Source organism: Ochotona princeps, chromosome 5 (assembly GCF_030435755.1).
Source record: "Ochotona princeps isolate mOchPri1 chromosome 5, mOchPri1.hap1, whole genome shotgun sequence".
Classification (NCBI taxonomy): domain Eukaryota; kingdom Metazoa; phylum Chordata; class Mammalia; order Lagomorpha; family Ochotonidae; genus Ochotona; species Ochotona princeps.
In genome coordinates, this window is record NC_080836.1 from 27508776 (window position 1) to 27526079 (window position 17304).

At 35.2% G+C, this 17304-nt stretch overlaps 1 protein-coding gene across 2 annotated transcripts in view; it reads left to right on the plus strand.

The window, feature by feature from the left end:
- The window catches only part of ARHGAP15 (Rho GTPase activating protein 15), a 625244-nt gene that overhangs the window by 350734 nt on the left and 257206 nt on the right, over positions 1-17304 (plus strand). For both annotated transcript variants that reach the window (XM_004577187.3, XM_058664454.1), the window contains exon 9: positions 12334-12456. In XM_004577187.3, coding sequence (XP_004577244.1) covers positions 12334-12456 — 123 coding nt within the window. The remainder of the gene's footprint in view (positions 1-12333; positions 12457-17304) is intronic.

The following is a 17304-nucleotide window of genomic DNA, read 5'->3' on the forward strand; positions in this document are numbered from 1 at the left end:
GGTTTAAGGAAAAGACATGTGTGTGTGTGTGTGTGTGTGTGTGTGTGTTTATGGGCATACAAACGTTGAACCAACATAAACACTTTCCCACAACTTAAACATACACACAATACTTAAAATAGTTTCTTTCAGGGTAGAAACCATAAGAGTCACAGGGTTATTAAACAATAGGAAAATAGCTCTGTAGCCCATGATCTTTCCTTCTTCAGAGGATTGTAAAATAAAAACAAAGACTCTGCAAGGAATCAATATTTTCAAAAGAAAAAGCAACTTACAGTACAAGAGTATTTGGATTGCTAAGTGCCTTCACTTCTGTGCTGCAGTTTGCTGCTTCCTTCATTGTGAAACCTTTTTGCTGGATGTGTTACATGCGATGAACTTGGGTGTTATAATAACCAGAGAGGAAGGCTGCAATAATGTATTTCAGTTAGGAAGAAGCACTTGAAAGAAATTGGTTTTGCTATACACATGATGTGAGCCAATCAATAGTGGTTTAGTCTGACAAGCACTGTCAATATCCATTGTCACAGTTCAGAAAGTCGTTAATGGATAGTTCTTCAAAACCCAATGATTTTAACACATGTTCAAAGTGTTGAAATGTGCTCTATCTGGCAGAAATTAATCACAGGTAATCTTAGTATTGTATGTGTGTATGTGTACATATATACACATATAATTACATATATATATACATATATGTAATTGAAGACTAAATAACAGTTAATAACTAGACATATATAACATGTACTCATATATGAGCATAATCTAATAATATCCTATATAGAGAGATATAGGATATATATATAGTTGATGTTCAGTAATAATGAGGAGCATACTTTCTAGTATTATATTTCCCATTTAAAAACTAATCATTGCTACAATGATAACAAAATGGGACATTTACAATAACCTTACTATTAACAATCAGTCGCATTCCTTATTGTGCAATAGACATTGTGAAGGGCGTTTGGCATACATGGAAGCACTTATGTTACACAACAATTCTTGGCATTGCTGTTATTAACTCTATTCTTAATAGTTGAGGAAATGAAGGCGCAAAATTTGAAGAGAATAAATAAAATGTTGCATTAACTGTTCACAGTTAAAAGCCATAATGTAAAACCTGTAGTGCTCAAAAGATAGTGAAAAAAGCAACACAATTCATTTTCTATAAAATGGAAGAAAGTAGTATCAATGGCTCATATCTACTCCCCATCATATTCAGTTCCTGTAAAGCACCTGCAAATAAAACAAACTACTGAACTCTGGGTATAGAGAAGAATGATTGTCTGTTTTTCCTGAGAGAATATTTAAGGTGTTTACAGAAGTGAATGTGTTCATTTACCTTGTGCGTAGGAAAAAGACAGTATTATGGCAGGAATGAAATTAAGAGATCTGGCTAGATTGCAAGCCACTTTTGCCTAAAAGGGAGCTGCAATCCCCAGCTACATCTCTACTTCCATGTTCTGCCTTGTCTTGCTACACATAGCCATCTGGAGCATGGCAAGTGATTCACCTTCTGTCAGGATGCAGCCTTGCAATAGAACTCAATGCATACACATGGTAGTTACAGCTCTCTCCCAGCCAGATGCCTGCTTCAACCATTATGATTAGCAATCCAGAGAGTATTCAGCTATCAGCTTCACTGCTGTCCTGTGATTCACTCATGTCATCCAAAGCAATTCACTTTACCTCTCCACTCTGTAAAAATAATGCGCACCACCCACCCACAGTTTTAATGTGTAAAGCAGTTGGTGTAAGACCTCAGGTTGAAAATGCTCGAGCATGCTGGAGACTGTGAGTCCCAGACATGCTCACAATATTGCCAAACAGATGGAAAGGGAGGACATTGGGGCAGGAATCAGGCAGACCTGAATTCTGCCATTTATTTGCTGTATGACTTAACTTCCCTCAACCATGTATTTCTAATCTGTAGAATGGGCAATTCTGTTAGAACCCAACATGTTAAAGGATTATAGGAATTAAATGACGTGTAATGCATTTAGCAAGTTCCTGATCATAAAGCAAGTAACACAAAATATTAGTCATTGCTTATCATAAATATAATATTGGGATAATCAGATAAGCTAGGAAGAGTGAAAATTATGACAGCTATAGAAGAATCAAAATCACATATATACATTTTTATAATCTAAACACCATGAACTGTTGATTATTTGTTATTAAGACATTTATCAAACTTGGTGTGTTTCTCATATATATTTGTATATTCTGGCTTAAATTTATTTTTGAAAAACATAAGATACGTGGTAGCATATTTTTTTCTAGAGATGCTTTCCACATTCAGCAATTTAGAGATTCAAAGCAAAAACTGCAGTGTTTTTCTTTGTTGTTTGCCTCTGTGACCACTGAAAATACATCTTTACCTACTTTTTCACAAGTATGCAGACATGTGCTATATACTACTAATATATACACACACACATACACTGTGTATCTGCAAATACTAAACTCTAAGCAAATCAAATATTTCTAAGAATTATCTGGAATCTAAGTTATCAAAACAAAAATACCCAAATCTTTTATTGTTTTTTTTCATAATTTAGTTTTATAGAAACAGGATTCCCCCCTCCTCCTCTTCTTCCCTCCCCATTTTCGTCTCTCACGATTTCCCCCCATATTATTACAGTAGTATATTCATTTAATACCAATAAGAAGTCTAATAGTCTGCTATTTAAGTGTATCAAGGCATTCTAGGTATAGATAATGATAGAAAATTTAGTGTCTTATTGTCAAGGTATATTTAGCAGTTTCATGAGGAATACTCCTTTTAATTGGAAGTACAGGTGCATACTACAATGTAATTTCACTTCCAGGTATGCTAGTCTCCATTGTACAGTTCATATATAAGTATTGAATATTTTTAAATATGAATATTCTATTCTTGACCTTATGTTTTCACAGAAATCTAAATGTTAATTTTCTAGATTTCTGCCATTACATTATCTCTGAACTGCAATAACTACACTGAAATTCTATTGTTTTGATTTTTTTTTCTGTTTGTGGACTGATGGTTACATTGATCTATAAGGCTCTTTCCCTTTAATTTGACTGTGGTCTGTTTTCTGTCACTAGAAGTATAGCTAGTCCCCTGTTTAATATATAATCTTTCCTCGTGGAAAACATATTTCTACTTCATGGTGCCCTTTGTCTGGATTGATGCCCTATGGTATTTTTTTTCTTTCGTTCTTAGTAATTTGGCTTTTAAAAATCAGTACTGCCTTAACTCAGAAACCACTGACTTTATTAGCAAATTTATCAAAGTTTTGAATAGCTCTCAAGTAACATGATTTTACTAAAACTATATCAAGTCAAAAAAGCCAAGATAAAATATCTAGACAGTAGAAGAATGTCTTTATGGTCTGAATCTTTACATCTTACACTGAAACTGATGCTGTTATAAGAAGCAATGTCATGGTATATCTCTACACAATAGATTTTTTGCAACTTAACTATCATTTATTTCTTCTTTCCTTTTGCTCTTCTGAAAATTTGCTTTATTTTGATAAATTTACATCTGCAGGAAAATTATATGTTGTTTTTATATATTCAATATTTGCCGTATTATATTGAAGTCATTATCATCACACCATCATAAATATTCATTATGCAACTGAAAAGCTATACTAAATATTGTGATAGTTTAAAGGAAGACCTTGTGTTACATAAGAAAAGTAAACCAGCACATAACACTCATAAGATATGTTATCAGCAAAGTACAAAAATAATGTTTTACATAGCAGTACAGTAAAGAATGTGTATGATGGACAGATGAATGAATGAAATGCATAAGGCTTGGATACAGATATTACTAGGTAAAGTAGCTGTTGACTTTCTCTAAGGTAGAATGGTTGTAGGTTGCCAGCCCTTTATTGACTCTGCAAATGTAAACATCTCATGATATTTGACGGTCTAGAAGTGAACATTTTCATTGTATGAATTGTCACTTCTCATGTGAGTATAGTTTGAATATGAATTATAGGATATGCAGTAAAATTTTAAGAAGTTCATGGAAAATAACATTTTAATATATTTATTTTCTTACAAAATATTGACATCCAGGCACATAAGGGATTTTCAGATGATTTATACATATGCATAGATTTAGAAAAGGTTTTGCAGTGCTCAGTTTGGCAGCATATATAATAAAACTTAAAGTTTTTACAGCAAAAATAGTCTTTTCATTCCATTCTTCCATGAACCCTTTGAAATGCCTTCAAGTAGTGTGTGCAGGCCTTTCTGTTAGGAACCCAATCATATATTTAATATTTCTACAATGTTAAATCCGGAATTAAGTAGTTAAAACAAAATACTGCTGCTAAAATGCCCTGCATTCCCTTTTTCAATTATTTCCAGATTTAATCATGATATGTGCTTCAAGTAAGTCACTTAAAGTTTCAATAACTTACTTTCTCAGGCCACAAGTTGGGGATTGAAATTATGACTTCTATTTACAACTTAGCATGTGCGGGGGGATAGGGGGGCAGGGAGATATTAAATGACCAAAAGTACATTAAGGCAAAATTTATCCTTTCTACCCATTCTGACACAGGGAATTATGTGCAAACTTCTGAGAGCTGTACAACTGCATGCTGGAAAGGGCAAGGCAGTATTTATTACAGTCTCATGAATTAGCACAAGTGTATAAGCCCTGAAGAGGAATCAGGCAGGAGGCTAGAAAGTAATTTAGTAAATTTTATTTCTCTTTCCAGTCAACACTGGGTAAGGTACTCTTGTTTAATTTTAAAGTGATACAACAGAGTGATTCCACATAATAAAGTCCTGTTGGAAAGTATGAGTGGAGACAGTTCCGTATTTTGTTATGTAATTCTAGTGATGGTTTGCGAAGTGTTTTAGAATGTGTGTAGTAAGAACCTGGAATAACCTTGTTTTCTCATTGCTTTCTTCATCTCCTGCTCTGGACACTGACTGTAGTAAGATGATTGTCCTAAACAAGGGTTGCTGGCTTTGGGCTTTGTCCTGACTCCTGTAATTGAAATGTTAAGAGCTCTTAACTGCTAACAAAACTACACATCTATCTCTGACATTAACTCCTTTGCAAAACCTCACCAATAAAGTGAGAACAAGTAGGCCGCAAGAGTGTAATAGCGTTTCTGAAGGGTAATGACTCTGCTTTTCTTTAGCAACATTTCTGAAATGTTAGCTCCCCCAGTGTTTCCAAATTTAAAAATAATAACAGTAACATGTAATTGTAACATGGGAATACCGCGAGAACAGCCATTTGGCAGGAAACAGACATATTTCAAAATATGGTCCCCAACAAGAGAAATTCTGGCAGCAGATGTACAATTGGATCATATTATCACAAGTGTTAGATTCTGGAAGATTTGGGGGTTTCCTTTTGTGATTCCCACACCCGTAATAGAGTGGTAGTAGATGTTCAATTGCCCAAACTGTGTAAACTCCCCCCTCCCATCACTAAACTGAAAAAATAAATATGCAAAGGTATCTATTACCATAAGAATTCCTCTTTCTAGAGGTGGGTTTCCTATCCTACAGCTGTGTCAGATATAAAACATATGTTTGGATAATGCCTGCTCTCCCATGTAATGCTATTAACTGAAGATCATCTTAGAAAGCCCACTATCCTAACATCTTAGGAAGCCCTCCATCCTGACACTTCTCTGATGAGAGCAGCTTTAGCCCCAATTAAATCTCTCAACTGGTTAAGAATGGTGCTTAAAGCTAATGCTTTTGGCCTGTGTCTGTTGAGACTTAAATTGCATATTGTTATTCATAATCCTTAGTCTTTGAAAATATGTTATTTGTTCAGGGATCTGAAGGAAAGATCACCCATAAGTAGAGAAGAGAGAGGAAAACAGAAAGGAAATGTAAACAAATTCTAGAATTCCCAGGACATTAGTACATTCAGGTTAATTGTTCATAGAAGTGAAAATATGTAAAATTAAGGGTGATTCCTCTGGTCTGCTTAGTAAATCAGATTAAATGCTTTGGAATTTAAGGCCATATCTCTTTCAGCTCTTTACAATTTTGAATACAAAGTTTAAATGGAAATGGGAAGAAAAACCCACTCATTGGCTTAACATAAATCTTTAAACTGCAGGAAGCTTCATCCTCAAAACGTAGTTGAATCTTAGAGAAAAAAAAAGGCAGAATTCTATTTTTCATAAATGATGGATTATTGTACCGCACTGTGTATTTTCCAGTAAAGTGTCCTTTTATTTGCACTGTGTGATTACAAGTTCCTAAAAGTATGTGTGGGGTCACTCGGGTGCTGTGGGAAAATGGAAGGAACACTGTTCTGTTAAAATCAGTAGTGAAATCAGAAGCAAACTATGTCCTGATTATCATAGGCATGTGTTTAAATTTAGTTTCCCTTAATTGGTTATGTTGTATTTACTTAAAATGAACAATTTGGCAGATTTTTCTCCCTTGACAACAGAAAAGCATAAACTGTTTTATAAGTTTGGCTGTTAAAGTCAGATTTGTAAACCACAATATTAAGACATTTATTGTTGTTTTCAGGGACCTAATGATGGACTTTGCTTTACAATCATGCATTTCTTATATTTTACTCTTTATTTATGGTGCTTTCAAGTTATGTGGTTAAGAAAAAGTATGTTGTATATTAGAGTCATCCATTAGCTTTAACTTCTGCATAACTCTTCTTAAAACAAAATGAGTGAAATGAATGATGGCAAAGGCCTTGTAATTTGACTTGCCATCTGAGGAATATTATTTATGGCATCAGGAAATGGAAGTTGATGTTCTACTCTGTCTCCAGGAAAGTCATCATTAGAGGCAACTTTGCAGAGTTCGGCTGTGTTGAACACTGTGTACTCATATCCAAGATTGATTCTTCTGTACAAATGAGAAGGAAACAAAATAAAGCATATAAAGACATTTTTTCCATTTTCTTTGAAAATTCAGTGCACCATACAAGCATCTCACTTCTAGAGACAAATGGCATGTGTATATATCTAGATGTAACTATATATGTATATGTGTATACATAATATATACACTTACACAATTAAGAATATTTCACAGAATACCTAAGGGAATCCTCCCCCCGCCAAAAAAAGCCAAGCCACATAATGATTCATTACACAATTCTTTTTTTTTTAAAGATTTATTTATTTTTATTACAAAGTCAGATATACAGAAAGGAGGAGAGACTGAGAGGAAGATCTTTCATCCCATGATTCACTCCCCAAGTGAGCCGCAACAGCCGGTGCTGCACCGATCTGAAGCCGGGAACCTGGAGCCCCCTCTTCCGGGTCTCCCACGCAGGTGCAAGGTCCCAAAGCTTTGGGTCATCCTCTCCTGCTTTCCCAGGACACCAGCAGGGAACTGGATGGGAAGTGGAGCTGCCGGGATTAGAACCAGAGCCCATATGGGATCCCGGGGCATTCAAGACTAGGACTTTAGCCGCTAGGCCACGCCGCTGGGCCCCATTACACAATTCTTTCATAATCTTGCACTAATACTGTCTACCTGTGTTTGTATTTGCAAAGTAGTTTCTTTAATTTTCAAAAGTACTTTCTAATTACATCATGAAATAGCTCTAAAGTGGCAGAAAGAAACATCTTACTTGCCTGTTTGTCTCTTGTAACTCTGTCATGGGAAATGGTACTGATTGGAGGTAAGGTCAGAAATAGAATATGTTATGTATGGTAACCTGGTGAAAAATTTAAGTGGATTACTTTATTTCATTTCAAAGTTGGACTTGAGATCAAAGTTTTCTTCAGATAATTATTCTTCACTTTCTTTTATGAGTGTATTTATTTATTTAAAGGCAGAGTGACAGGGAGAGAGAGGAGAGAGAGATTGAAAGAGCGACAGTAAGATTATCTCTATGCTGGTTCACTCAAATGTCTGCAAGAAATCGAGCTAGCCCAGGTCACAGCCAGTAGTCTAGAACAACATCCAAGTACCTAGACCATCTTCTGCTGCCTTCCCCATGTGTGAATAAGGAGCTGCATCAGAGGTGCAATTGCTGGGATTCTAATAGTTCACCCAAGATAGAATGCTGGTGTTATGGACTACAGCTCAATCTACTGCTGCAAACTGAGTTTGCTCCCTTCAGCTTTGTGAAGGATATTTAATGTTACTTCAGCATCTAACACTAGAAATTAGATGTGTGGAATATTGATTACAACCATCATTTGAAGATCATTCACTCCTGGTTATCAGTTGGCAGGACGTTATATGTTAGCAAAACATGAACATATTTCAAATAATTCTTCCAGTCACACAATCTTGGAGTAAGTTAATCCATGATACTCAACTCTTCTACCATAGAAACATTCATGTAGGACATCAGCATTGCAGGTGTTAGCTTAACTCTGATCCACCACTCCAGCCTCCACCTTATCATTGTAATATATGACACAAGCTGTATTTCCAGAGCTCTGTAGCCCTAATAGACAAATGGCCGTCATATTGAATAGCAAGGTCTAATGCTGGGCTTCTCAAATTAGTGTACACATAGAAAATGACAATATTTGTAAAACCCACAAGAGGAAATAGACGAGGCTGCCCTCAGCCAGACTATGCAAAAATTCAAGCTTCCATGTTTGTAATTCATGACCCTGGGTTCCAGAAAATTTTTGGAAACCTTTGGAACGCATTCTTTCCAAAAACTTTGAAAAATTTTCAAACTTTCCCAAACCTTTCAAAGTCATTCTTCCAGACATAATAACTGGGATACACTGATCTGTCACTATGAGTCCCAACCTCACTTTCAGTTGTAGGCCCATTCACCCTCCTCATGTTCTAGAAGTTAGATTTGTTAATTCTATACTTTCATTTATTATAACAAATGTTAGTTGTAGATATACGATCACACACTTACGCACATTATATATGGTACTCAAAAGTTGAAGAAATTGAAATTGACATATAAGTTGATTTTGCTGTAAAACTGTAAAATTGCATAGTTTCTTATATACATTTTCCATGAACTTTTTGAAAACCAGTTGTATGCATGGTATAAAATACTTTTGCGCAAAATAAACTTATCTTTTAATTTTGTGTTTGACAGTCTTCTTTCTATCTCTCTCTCTCTCTCTCTCTCTCTCTCTCTCCCTGCTTTTAATAGAAAGTGATTGTAATAGCTACAGAGAGGTGGAGATAGTGGTATATCTAAGTCATCTACATAGGTCACAAGAAGCCAAGTACTTGAACCATTATGCAACTCCCAGAGTTCAGTTTAACAGGAAGTCACATTGGAATCAGAGCTGATATTCATGCCCAGAACTCTGATATAGAATTGTGGGCAGCTCAAGTGGTATCTTAACATGGTATACCAAAATATCTGCCTCTCCTGAACTTCTTGAAGTTCGTGTGTGTGTGTGTATATCATTTTTTTGTTTTCTTGGTTTTCATATTTCCCTTTATATTTTGTTTGTAGACAGATGTTGCACAAAGAATACCTATAAAACCCTATAGCTTTTTCAGTTATATAAGGTAATCATTATTTTAAAAAAGATTTATGTATTTGTTTGAAAGACAAAGTTACAGGAAAAGAGGAGAGACAGAGAGACTTTCTATCCCCTGGTTCATTATCCAAGTAACTGCAGTGGCCAGTATTAGATCAGTGGAAGCCAGCAGTCAGAAGCTTCTTCCAGATCCTTCAGGTGGATACAAGGGCCCAAGGACTTGGGCAATCTTCTACTGCTATTTTAAGTACATTAGCATGAAACTGGATTGTAAGTGGAGCATCTGGGACTCAAATTTGCACCCAAATTGGCACCCAACTTGGCACTATTATAGCCAGTGGTTTACCATCTATGTCCCAAACCTCAAAAATATGAAAAAAATATCTAATATATAACCCAACCATCCCATTCCTGGGAATTTGTCCAAAAAAATGAAATCAGCATGAGAGAAGGTTATCTAAGCTCCCATGTTTATAGCAGCTCAATTCACAATAGCTAAGACAAGGAATCAACCTAGATGTTCACTGATCAATGACTTAAATAAGGAAAATGTGGAATCTATGCACTATGGACTACTACTTAGCCATCAAAAAGAAATCCTGTCTATTCCAACAAAATGCTTACAACTAAAAACCATTATACTTAGTGAAAAAGGTCAGTCCCCTAAAGACAAATACCATCTGTGTTCCCTGTCTGTGGTAGTTAGTGTACAGAGTCCGAGAAAATTTCATCTCAATGAGCAAACTTAACATTTTTGAGGTTTGAATATCTAGTGAATAGCCTTTGTTTATCCTAATGAGGAACAGTGTATTTGTCCATTTGCTGCTTGTTGAATTCTTTACCTAATGCAGTGTAAAGCTTGTGATTATGAAGTAAACTGAAAGCATTTTATAGTAATAATTTTCAAAAAGGATGATGGTAGGTGAGGAGCCAGGGCAGGAGGGTAAGTAGAGTGGAAAGTATCAGTGTGCCTCTAAGTCTGTATTGTGAAATACATGAAATTTGTTCATCCTATATAATGAAATGAAATTTTAGAAATGTCAAGAGTTGAGGAATAGTCATCTGCAGTGATTACAATTCCACTAGAAATGATGACATGCCATATCAGAGTGTCTGGTTCAAGTACTGTATCCTGTGCTTCAAAACCATCTTCCTGCTAATTGTGCAAATTGAGAGATAGCAGGTGATGACTCAGGTACTCTGGCCCCAGTACCCAAGTAAGAAACCTGGACTGAATTTCTGGATCCTGACTTTGGCCTTGCCCAGCCGCTCTGATGTTGCAGGAGTTTGAAGAGTAAACCTACTGACAAAGATCTCTCCGTGTCTGTTCCGTGGTCTCCCTGACTTTCGAGCCAGATAAAAATCAACAAATTAAACAATTTCAATTTCAGTAGTTGGGAAGCGGTGCTTTAAGGTAGTAGAAAATCAGTTTAAGTGGCAAGCATTGTTCCAATTCAAATATTTGTAGGACCTAATCCCATGTGATAATCAATATTTCGAACTTAATATAAATAAACCTACTCTTCTCCCACTCAGAAGGCAGGCAAAATACATTTCCTCCTATCCTTCCCACCTGCACACTTCACCTTAATTCTCTATTTTGATCACTCAAGGTCATCATTGTTTTGTGCTCAAAGTTGGGGGACAAAGAATGCAACCATGAATGCTTTTTGCTTCTTTTAGTCTTAAAGCAGATCTTATTTTAAAAGGGAGTATTACCTAATAAAGTGACCCAAATCTACACAGTTTGCCAAAACTTTGGTAATAGGGTCCAGTTACAATCTATATCATCTGTGGACAGAAAATTTGCCATCAGTAATCCATAAGACACCTTAAATGTATTGTAGATGGCAGTTAAGGAACGTTGAAAACTCACATGTCAAATTCATTGTTAAATTTACAGCCTGTAGCATAGAGACTAGAAGATATTCAAAGATTTTGCTCTGAGATAAATTTGGCTCACACTGGATTTCTAATATAAAACTTAGAATAAGAAACTGAGGCTAGCCAGCTAGTGAAAATGTGGAAGAAAAGTTTGTGTTTCTGAATATTACCTGGAGGTAGTAATTATACATAAGCAAGCTAAGTAACAAATACCTGCTTCAGGAAGAAAAATCATGTAGGAATTTAAAAGCTTGAGAGGCAGAGATTCAGGCATAGTGGTCAAGATGCCTCTTTAGTATGCCTGCTTGACCTATTGAGGAGCAGCACCTGGGTTTGAATTGCATCTGCATTCCCCATTCAGATTTCCTGTTAATTCAAATCCTGAGAAACAGAGATAACTGTTACACCAATTAGTTGCCTGACACATATTTGAGACACTCAGGGAATTCCTGGTTCCTGGTTTCTGCTGCACCCGGTCCTGGTTTAAAAAAAAAAAAAAACAGGTGGTGGTGGTGGGAGAATTGGGGGAATAAAACTGCAGATGAAAGAATTTACTGAATTATCAAAGCAGCAAGGCCTTTGAAAATGCCTACAGTCATATAGTGACCATATATATAGGCTTAATTGAAATGAACAATGCTAAGTTTTTCCCCAAATTCAAATGCATCTTTCTTTATCTTCACTGGAATCTTATGTATGCAAACCTACAAGTGAAATTATCCAGGTAAAGGTTATAATATATAAAATATTAGGAAATGAAGGTGAAAAGAGCTCTGAATACCTGGCGCTAACACCATTCTCATTGCACATTCATGTTGCACCAGAACTAATACATTCATAGTAGAAAGTTTTACTCATATGCCCTGTCTTGACTGAAAGGCCTGAGCTATCAATTCAGGTAGTTGTTCCATAACTACTGTTTTCTATTAATATTTGCATAAAGTAATCATAATAAAGGAGAAATTTACAGAAAGCCTCTGACTCTTTCTTTTTTAATTTCCAGTGTTTCGACTACATCACAGTGCATCTGATACAAGTGACAGAAGCCGAGTTAAAAGCAGATTAAAAAAGTTTATTACTCGGAGACCTTCCCTGAAAACTCTGCAAGAGAAAGGACTTATTAAAGGTACACAACATTGTATACTTGTAACTACAATGAATGAATATACCTGTTTCCATGTTAATCAGCTCTAAAAGAACACTACAATCTTATTCTTCCGTTGCTTATTAAGTGTTCTGTTCCACACCAGAGGAAAAAAATAGTTGTTGAGAAAGTAAATTCCAAGAAAATAAACATAGTGTCAGGGATCATTGGAGAAATACCTCCCTTGAACCTCTGAGGTTCAAGGCTGTGCCCCAGGAATGGACAAGGGGTGTCCTGGTGGACAGTTCATATTACCAAGTCTGCCTGCACAGTCACAGTTTACACATGTTATCTTAACACACTGAGTAACAGCAGTCATTTTCACTCTCAGTATTGTCCTGATTTGGATAATAAGTTATCTGACCACCCATGTCACAGTCTAAATCACCGATAAGAAGAAAGAGACAAACGTGGTATCCTGATAATTTGTGGCTATTAAAAGATAGAGCTGAAAGCTCAAATTGTCCTGACTAGGTAAATGCACCTAAAAAAGAGAATGAAATAATATAAACCCTCTTGTCAACAGAATAGAAAAACATGGGCTCAGATATTGGACTAATTGTAACTCAGACCTTAGTTCTGCCACTTACTGGAATTTTCTCTGTACCAGTATGTGAGCCTCAGTTCTCTCATAAGTTAAATGGGGACATTTATATGTACCATTAAGAGAAATAAATGAGACAATCAATGTCAAACATTTAACAGAGATTTTGTAGCATAAGTAAGTACATAATAAATGACATCTGCTATTAATATTATTATTATTCATTGATGTAGATGTGTTAGATAAATTGACCAATTTATGGAATATAGTTAAAAACAGTGGCATGTTTATTAGATATGTGTTTATATATAATATGTTGATATATAATATAATGTTTACATATTTATACATACATATGTATGATTTAATATGCAGTCATTCATCAGGAAGAGGATAAAGCAGACTTTTGCAGTTTTTTTTCTGAATTGTCTATTGATGATTATGTAAATAATATAAAAAAACTGATCTATGAGTTTCAGTCAGGTAAACATGTTCCCTAAAGGAGATGGCATTCTGCTATAATTGTAGAGGTGAAGTTTTATGAAGTATGAGTGTATATGCCACTATTAGAATAGAAAATGCGGGCTTGACATTAGTGCCTGCTTTCAGTAAGACTTGCTTCAGACTTCTGTTCTATGCAGTGGAAACAAAGTGCCATTCAGAACTGTTTAGAAAGTGAATCCTACAGTTTCAACTTTATAGAATAATAGACTAATACCTTCAGTTTTGCCTTAGAATCATCCTGTTCTTAGGAAGGATTCAGTTACAACTTATCCGCCGTCTTGAAACATGCTAAACATAATTGGTGACCCAAATAATCCCAATTTTATATGAAGTCCAAATCCTTTGTGGCAAAGGGGGTTTTATTTCAGTGGCATTCTGGTTTCAGTCACAAACTAAAGATTGAACAGTACTGGATCATGCTGTAGAGTTGCCCTCAGCTGCAGAGAAGCTGAATGCTTAATGCAGTTTTCATACTGATGCAATGGCACCACTAAACACACTCTGATTCATGCATTTCCTATCTTAGAGCTCCATTACATTTTCACCATAGCTGACCAATGAGTCAGTATTCATTAACAGGACTATGGAAAATCCATGTAAAATTCTGATTGGATAAGCTTCCATTGTTGCCTTCAGTTAAGAATTTTTTTTTTCCAAATTCAGATCAAGTTATGCAAATGTAGTCATTTCTTGGACTTGTTTCAATTTTAGCTGTGAACTTGCTTTAAGCCTGTCACTGAGATTTTTATTTTCAACTAAATAAAAGACATGAAGCCATTTTTTAAAAATATTCAGTCACTGAACTTTATGGCTTTAGTGCAAGATATTATTATATTTGAGACAATGTTATATAGCAAAAGCCATAAAATTAGTATTTTAATCAGTTAAGAAAAAATAAATTAATAAAGAAAACAATTAATATTTTTAAAAATGCCAATTTCCTAAGTAAAGACCAAACTATTTCAAAGAGACAAATTATGTAGAAAAATGGCTTTAAAATTGATGGACAGTAAACTTAGCCAACAAGTTTGTATCCTAGTCTTTGAATTGCTCATTCTTCCACATATGGGCAGAACATTTCTATTGCCAATGTTCAGGAAAGCTGTGTGCAATGGATTGTGCTGTATCTTTTATTTGTGCTGTATCTGTCTACAAACAAAGTATAAAGGGAAATACAAAAACCGAGAAAACCAAAAACCGAGAAAACGAAAAAGGACACACACACACACACACACACACACACACACACACGAACTTCAAAAAGTTCATGGAAAGGCAGATATTTTGTACACCATGTAAATGTACCACTTGATGTATCAAAGTTTGGGACTGAATACCAGCTCTGATTCCAATGTGACTTCCTGCTAAACTGAACTCTGGGAGTTGCATAATAGTTCAAGGACTTGGGTTCTGTGACCTATGTAGAGCCCTTTATGGGAAGAGAAAATTGCTCCAAGATTATGCAGCATAAAGTAAGTCAAAAATACATATGCATATGTATGTATATACACGTACACATATATAATAAAAGTACTATATGAAACTTTTTGTATATTTTAGATCCAAATATGAAAAAAAATCAGGTTTATTTTGATCATGTAAGTAGTACAGACTCTGTATGCCAGAGTGGAACCATATGTCTATGAATACAATGCTACAGCCCGTGAACCACACAAATGTTGTTCTTGCATTTAAAGGTTATAGTATGACCATTTCATACTCATACATTCCCTTTGATACACTGTTTTGTTTTGACTTTTTCCATGGATTTTCCTTTCCCAGATTTTCTTTGTTTTCCCTCTTTTTGACTTTATATAATCAAAGGCTTTCATTCTTTCATAGAATCTAAATGTTATTAGCCAACCACAGTCACACCCCATGGCTAATCTGATATCATCTTCTAAAGTCTTCATCATCTTATTCCAATTTGGATAGCTTTTCAGACTGGTTACCCTGTGAACTTCCTTTCAATGCTCATCTGAGTTTTATCCAAAATCTTCTAGATATATGACTTTCCTTTCTTGTTCTAATGAATGCAATTATTACAAGACAGATTGCTTTAACACATTTAGGAAATGTCAGACTTCAGCTATCTAAAAATACCATCATTATGTTCACACATTCTTGATACTTTAATTGGGTATAAAAGTTCATTGTTAAAATTGTTTCTTTGGAGATGGTGTTGTTGGCATCCCACATGGGCACTGGTTTGCTGACCTGGCTGCTAGATTTTGGATCAACCTCCCAGCTATTATCTTGGGAAAATCAATTGTTTGAGCTCCTTCCTTCCACATGGAAGATGTGGCTGCAGCTCCTGGCCCCTATTTATATAGCTTGGCTCAGCCTGGCCAATGTGGCCATCTGGAGAGTACACCCAGGAATGGAATGTCTCTTTCTTTCTTTATCCCTCTGTCTCTCTGTGTATCTCTTCCTTTCTTTTCATAACTCTTTCAAATAAATAAATACATCTTTTAAAAATATTATTTTGAATTTTTCATCTCAAAACCGTAGTGTTTTACTTTGCTTTTTCATTTTCTATAGTAAAAGTAATATGCTTAATGACTTATTTTTTAAAATTCATTCTCCTTGGCACTTAATTTTAAGATTTAAACACTTCAGATTTGACTTTTTTCCTTCATTATTATGTTGATATATCTGCCCTCATGGTTATTCTGTTTTCTATTTTTAGGGTTTCATTAAATAAATATTAAATCATAGATTATCTTATTCAATCCTATTTTCTCATATTTTGGAAGAATTCTTAACTTTATTCCATATCTTTATGTTACATTATGCTTTTCTATTTTCAGTTTTCTAGCCTTTTTTCCTTTTTCACATATCCTATTGTCTCACAAGTGATTAAGGTAAAAACTTTGATGAACATTCTTTTCCAAGCCTAGCATTGAGGATAATACACAGTATTTAGTAGATATTCATTAATTAGGTGGATGAAATAAATCTGTTTTAATATCTGAAGACATATTTTAGATTTTGTTTTGCAGTTCTCTCTTCATTTTATTTAAAATATTCTCCTCCATTTTTGAACCACTGATATTTTCTAGGTTCCTTTTCTTTAGTTTATTGGCCTTATTTTATTTCTGGCAAATTAGTGACTTTGCTCAAATGTCTCATGGGAATGGCCATCCATTTTTATTTAATAGTGAGGCTCCACAAAGACTGACTGCAGCTCTGAATTTATGCATAGAGCTATTCAGTAACATGATTTGTCTTTAGAGTGATCTGTAAGGTGAACTATACCTGCTCTAAATACCGTATATTCGCCAAGGTTGTAGTATACCTTATATATTCTCAATAAAGTATATCAATCTGTATTAGAAACATTTTCAACTTCCTTTTTGCAATTAAGAAAATTGAGGAGCTTATTTGAGATTATGACAGCTTGGAGCTAGTACTGCGGCACAAGGAGTAAAGCACCCACCTGTAGCACTGACATCCCTTTTGAGTACTAGTTCAAATCCTGTTTGCACAACTTCCAATTCAACCCCCTGCTAAAATGCCTGGAAAAGCAGTGTAGAATGGCCCAAGGTCTTAAGACCCTGAGCCCACACGGGAGACCCAGATGATCTTAAATCATGGCTGTGGATCAGCTCAGCTCAGCTGTGGATGTTGTGGCAATTTGGGAAGTGAGCCAGTGAATGGAAGATCTCCCTCTTAACCTTCTCTTCTCTTCCTCTTTCCCTCCCTATCTGAAACTCTGGCTTTCAAATAAATAAATGTTAAAAAAATAAAATGCAACAGCATTAAAACTTGAACATTGCCAG